Below are 5,903 nucleotides of genomic sequence, written 5' to 3' on the forward strand. Positions count from 1 at the left end.
TATATACATATAATACTCACATTAAATTTTAATTTTATTGTACAATAATTAGTCCCGCAGACTTCATTTTTCACCTAGGCTAGGGATGGCTGGAAGAGATCTCACGAAGAGAGAGATAAGCTCACCTTTATAACTTGTGCTCCATGTATATTTTCTTTGTGCAATAATTTATTTTATTTATATATAATATATGTTATAATATATGTGTTATAATATATGTTATTATTACTAATGTAACATGATAAGTCAATTCGTATTATTCTAATTATATTAATTTTTAACAAATTAAAAATATATATGTCGGAGAAACATGGTTTTCGTCGATATTGTCATCAACGGTTGTAAATTTAGTGGGCGTCATCAGGGTAAAATGCGGGCACAAACAACAATGATCACAGTTTCAGACTATTTTAATTTAACACTTTCACACATCAAGTTGGTAGACTAACGGTTAGGACCGAGCAGTGGGTTCAAGGCACCGATCTTACTTAAAACCGACTTTATTTAACACTCGCAACGATAACGATCCAACCCGATCGGTTGCTACCACTCAAAAACGTCTCAAAAGTTGTTGGCTTCACCAAAGTAAAGATGGCGCCTCGACCCCACTCGAGGCACATGCTCTGCTCTGATTGGTCGTTACGTGAATTACAATATTCATGACTTTCATTGAATAACAAAGGTTTATGTAAAGTAAAAAAATGTAACAAATCAAATTAAGTTAAATAAAGAATTTTAAAAGTAATCAGAATATAGACAAATAGTATTGCGCGATAAACGTGCAAACAACAATCAACTCGACTATTCACTTCCTCCGACACGGCCGTCCTGACGTGTTACACGCCCTCGTGTGATGTTGATGGCCGTGCATCCTCGTTATCTGCGGAAAATGAAAAGAAATTGTAGTATAGTTCGGCCACTCCTGACCAAGGAGATCATACACAGTCAGTCTTCTGCACAACAGCTCCTTTAAGATATTTTCATTAATTAAGTTTCAAATTAATTTGAATAGTAATAGACTCCAAACTTCATTCTAAATTAAGTCAATACAATAGGATACAAACAGCCACCTCGCCGTTTATCGCATTACACGTTTGGAAGTATTAAAAATGGCCACCTCGCCCATCATTGGCCACCTCGCCTATCATTGGCCACCTCGCCTATCATTTGAATTTAACTAAACCTTTACAACCACCACCCTGCTGGGATGTCTTTAAAAATAGAGAAACTTTATTAGTCACACACACAAAAACATTCCAACAACTAAACGTCTTAAACAACGACACTAGTGCGAAGATCTTACCATCGCTGTCATCCGACAGACATGGATCCAGCTCGGTTGGGACATAGGATTGAGGGAGTGGACGTAAGCGGTCTCTCGCGTACTTGTATGTACGGTTACAATTTAAGCTCTTGAGATGATACCTGTCGCCGTCTAGTATTTCAATGACCTCATAAGGTCCTTTATATTTTGGATCCAATTTGGTTTGATTCCGTTCGTGATTTTCTAATAAAACGTAATCCCCTACAGAAAAAGAAGTCACTTTTGCCTTACTTTTATCAAATCGTGCTTTTTCAAGACATGCGCTATTTTCCATTAACCTATTAGCTTGCTCTCTAATCTCTTCTACATCTATCTCAACCTCGTGATCGTCAACTGTTAATAAATTTAAGGGTCTAGCTACTCTACCTATTAACAATTCCAGGGGGCTTGCTTTAGTTACTCTATGAATTGTACTATTTATGGAAAGTTGGACGTCATCTAATGCATCTTGCCAGGACCTACTTGGGCTTGCCTCTACGACAGTTAACATGTTTTTGAGCGTACTCATTATACGCTCCACTTGGCCATTAGCACGACAAGAGGCGGTCGCTATTAGATGTAGTTGAATATTGTGACTGGTACAAAAATCTTTAAAGTTTTTATTCGCGAAACATCTACCCTGATCTGTAATAACACGCACAGGGGTTCCAAAAAGAGATACAGACGCTTTGAGAGCGCTAATCGCACTTTCAGTGTCGATTCTTGTAGAATGCCTAAGTAACACGTATTTTGTAAAAGCGTCTACAAGAACGAAGACGTATTCTTTTTGATTATTTTTGCCACTGAGTTTACCTGTGGCGTCAATGTGAATAGTATGCCAAGGGATATTAACTTTTGGTATGGGGTGTAACTCTATCTGTTGCTTACCACTGCCCGACTTAGCTACTCTACACGTTATGCAATTTTCTACGAATTTTCTGACGTATTTCGACATATTGGGAAACCAATAGTGTTGATATACCTTTTCTAAAGTTTTATCCCATCCCAAATGGAGAATAGACTCGTGAATGTGATTTATTATAGACCAACGAAAAGCTCTAGGTACAATTGGTAGCCAAATGTTGCGACTGTTTCTTTGGATTTTTCTGTAGAGCACATTAGATCGCAATTCATAGATTTTACAACTCTCTAGGTCTAGATCGTCGCTCTCAAGTTTACTTATAATTTCATTGTACTCGGGATCTCGTCGTTGCTCTACTTGTAACCAATTGGAAGATAACTCAGCTATATTGACGCGCTTTTCTCCTACATGGTTTTCTCTACCTAAGCTATGAGTATCGCGAACGGCGGTGTCAGGCAAGTGATTTCTTGAAAAAAAATCAACGTGGGCCATTCTTTTGCCCTCCCTGTACTGTATGTCGAAATCAAAAGCCTGCAGAAAAGCCCACCATCTGTGCACTCTAGGGGTAAGGTCTACTTTAGTTCTGGAGGCCTTCAGAGAATTGCAGTCAGTGAAAACTGTGAAAGTTCTGCCGTACAAATAATGGCGAAAATGCTTAACAGAGTTTACAACTGCTAGAGTCTCTAACTCATAAGAGTGGTATCGAGACTCCGCTTGGGTAGTGCGTTTACTGTAATACTCCACCGGATGTAATTTCGTGCCAGATTTTTGAAAAAGGATCGCACCGTAACCTTCGCTACTAGCGTCCGTGTGTAGCTCTATAGGTAGTTCTGGATTAAATAACATCAAAACCGGAGATGAAGTCAATACAGAAATTATGTCTTGTCTAATTATTTCGTGCTCTGTGGTCCAATTTATTTTAGAATTATTGTTAGCTAGTAGACGGTAGAGCGGTGCCATTTTAATTGAAAAGTTATTGACAAACTGCCTGAAATAAGATGCTAAACCCAAAAATTGTCTAAGCTGAGTTATTGTCTGTGGTGGTAGGGAACTAGTCAACGCGTTTATTTTACGGGGATTAGGCCTAATTTCACCCTCCGATATTTCATACCCCAAAAACTGAACCTGTTTCTTTAGAAAAGCGCATTTTTTCATATTGAATGAAAATCCAGCATCACTTAGAGTTTTTAGTACTACGCGTAACCGTTCCAGCCCTTGCTCTATACTATTCGCGGGTATAACTAGATCATCCATGTAAACGATTGCGTATGAGTGTGCTAGGTCACCTAAAGCTGTATTGATAGCTCTCTGGTACACAGAGGGAGCGTTTCGTAGACCAAACGGCATGGCAGTAAACTCATAATGAGCATCCGGGGTAATAAATGCGGTCTTTTCTATTGAATTTGACCTTACATTTATCGGAACCTGATAAAATCCACTAGCCATATCAAGACACGTATAAAGTCGCGCGCCTGATAACCTTTGAACTTGATCACCGATTAAAGGTAAGGGGTACCGGTCGGGGACCGTATTAGAGTTTAATTCTCGGTAATCTACGCACATTCGGTCTGTGCCATCGCGCTTCTTCACTAAGAGTATTGGGCTAGAGAAGGGAGACTTGCTTGGCCTGATAACTCCAGCTGCTAATAGTTCACTACATTTATTCCGTACTATTATTCGCTCTTCAGGGCTCAAGTGATAAGGCCGCCGTTGCACAATTTTACTAGGATCTAATAAATTGATTTCTAATTCGCCTGTCTTTACTCTACTAGTAGGTGTGCCCCCAACAAATGAATTTTTAAAACAACTAAGGAGTTCTATTAGTTGTGGTTTTAGGTCATCAGGCATGTCAGTATCCACGTCATGAAAATCAGTAACTGCGTTCCCTACGCTGCAAAGTTTGACTGAGGAGGGCTTCTCAACTATAGTAAGATTATCACTTGTTATGTGAACCGATAACCCTAACGCTAACAAATCGCGTCCAATCAGAATATCGTTATTGAGATAATCATCAGATATAATGTGAAATAAAATTTCTACGTCATGACCACTAAGAACGACCTTAGATAAAATTTGTGAGTCACATAACACACTACATTTACCTACACCAGTTAAAGTAACAATTGCATGTTGCAATGTACCGACAAGTTTACGAGAGACACTCTCTTTAATTAAGGAACAATCAGCACCGGAATCAAAGCAAAATGAAAACTGCTCACCAAATTGCGTAATTATCCCGGTGACAGGTTTCATTCCACACACATCCACTCGCTTTACAACACTGGGCGCGGATGCGGGCTGTGCGCTATTGCTCACAGTTGGCCAAGCTTTTATGCACCGCGATGCAACATGACCCTCAACACCACACTTGTAGCAGGTCACAGGGGCCCGCGCAGTAACGGCCGTGTTGGGGCGTTCAGAAGTCGGAGTTGGTTGCTGCTTGTCATGTGATCGGCTGAAACATTCAAAAGATTTATGGCCAAGTTTTCCACAAACGTAACATTTAGTTGACGCAGAACTTAACCTAGGGCGTTTAGCATCTTGCGTAGTGCTTGCTGCGTTCTTTGTCAGCTCTTGGGAGCTCCGCTTGCGGTAAGAAAAGGCCATTAGTTCACGTTGCATTTTACAGCGGGTAGTTATTTCTTCAGAGAAAATATTTCGCTGTAATCGTGGCTCAATTTGCCCCATGTGCGCAAGTATTAAAGATACCACCACTTCTTCCTTGCCTAATTTATCCCATCGCGACATGAGTAAAGTAAATAAACGGCTAGCGTATGCAGCAAGACATTCACTTTCTTGCGGTTTGCCAGTAAGCATCTTTAATACCGTCGCCGCACATGTTTCTAACGTATCGAAGCGAGAAAGAAAAATATTCTTAAATTCTACCCACTTCATATTAGGAAAAGCTATCTGAGAAAACCAAATTGCAGCTGAGCCTTTCATAGCCTTACTAAGTATAAGAATTAATTTACTTCCCTGTATGTCACGATCCGATAAGCAAATGTCCGCGGTTGCCAGCCAGGCCCGAGCGTCTGTGTCTGCATCTTCTGGTTGAAATTTAGGCAGTGTGATGCTCTTATCTTCGATATTCGGAGGGTTGGTTAGCGCCTCCACAAGTAGCCTAATGCTGGTTTGTTGCGCTTCGAGTAACGCACGCCATTCATCATTTGCTGGTGTCTGCATGCTCACGTTTTGTGCTTGCACCGGCCCCGCTTCTGATGTCGGAGAAACATGGTTTTCGTCGATATTGTCATCAACGGTTGTAAATTTAGTGGGCGTCATCAGGGTAAAATGCGGGCACAAACAACAATGATCACAGTTTCAGACTATTTTAATTTAACACTTTCACACATCAAGTTGGTAGACTAACGGTTAGGACCGAGCAGTGGGTTCAAGGCACCGATCTTACTTAAAACCGACTTTATTTAACACTCGCAACGATAACGATCCAACCCGATCGGTTGCTACCACTCAAAAACGTCTCAAAAGTTGTTGGCTTCACCAAAGTAAAGATGGCGCCTCGACCCCACTCGAGGCACATGCTCTGCTCTGATTGGTCGTTACGTGAATTACAATATTCATGACTTTCATTGAATAACAAAGGTTTATGTAAAGTAAAAAAATGTAACAAATCAAATTAAATTAAATAAAGAATTTTAAAAGTAATCAGAATATAGACAAATAGTATTGCGCGATAAACGTGCAAACAACAATCAACTCGACTATTCACTTCCTCCG

General features: G+C 40.2%; 1 protein-coding gene across 1 annotated transcript; it reads right to left on the minus strand.

Moving 5' to 3' along the window:
• Positions 1–353: 353 nt before the first annotated feature.
• LOC113232303 lies at positions 354–5,887 on the minus strand. Its single transcript, XM_026466976.1, has 2 exons — positions 4,385–5,887; positions 354–880 (listed from the first exon to the last, which is right to left on the minus strand). The coding sequence occupies exons 1-2, from the start codon at positions 5,445–5,447 to the stop codon at positions 837–839; spliced, it is 1,107 nt and encodes a 368-aa protein (XP_026322761.1). The 5' UTR covers positions 5,448–5,887; the 3' UTR covers positions 354–836.
• Positions 5,888–5,903: the final 16 nt, after the last annotated feature.

This window comes from Hyposmocoma kahamanoa, unplaced genomic scaffold (genome assembly GCF_003589595.1).
Source record: "Hyposmocoma kahamanoa isolate Upper Pololo Valley unplaced genomic scaffold, ASM358959v1 68, whole genome shotgun sequence".
NCBI classification, from domain to species: Eukaryota; Metazoa; Arthropoda; class Insecta; order Lepidoptera; family Cosmopterigidae; genus Hyposmocoma; species Hyposmocoma kahamanoa.

What these genes read in the sequence shown, in the direction of transcription:
- LOC113232303 (XM_026466976.1), bottom strand. Translation starts at nt 5,447, where the DNA reads ATGACGCCCACTAAATTTACAACCGTTGATGACAATATCGACGAAAAC. An exon ending in CGGGATAATTACGCAATTTG is followed by an intron (nt 881 to 4,384) that starts GTGAGCAGTTTT and finishes CATTTTCCGCAG; the next exon opens with ATAACGAGGATGCACGGCCA.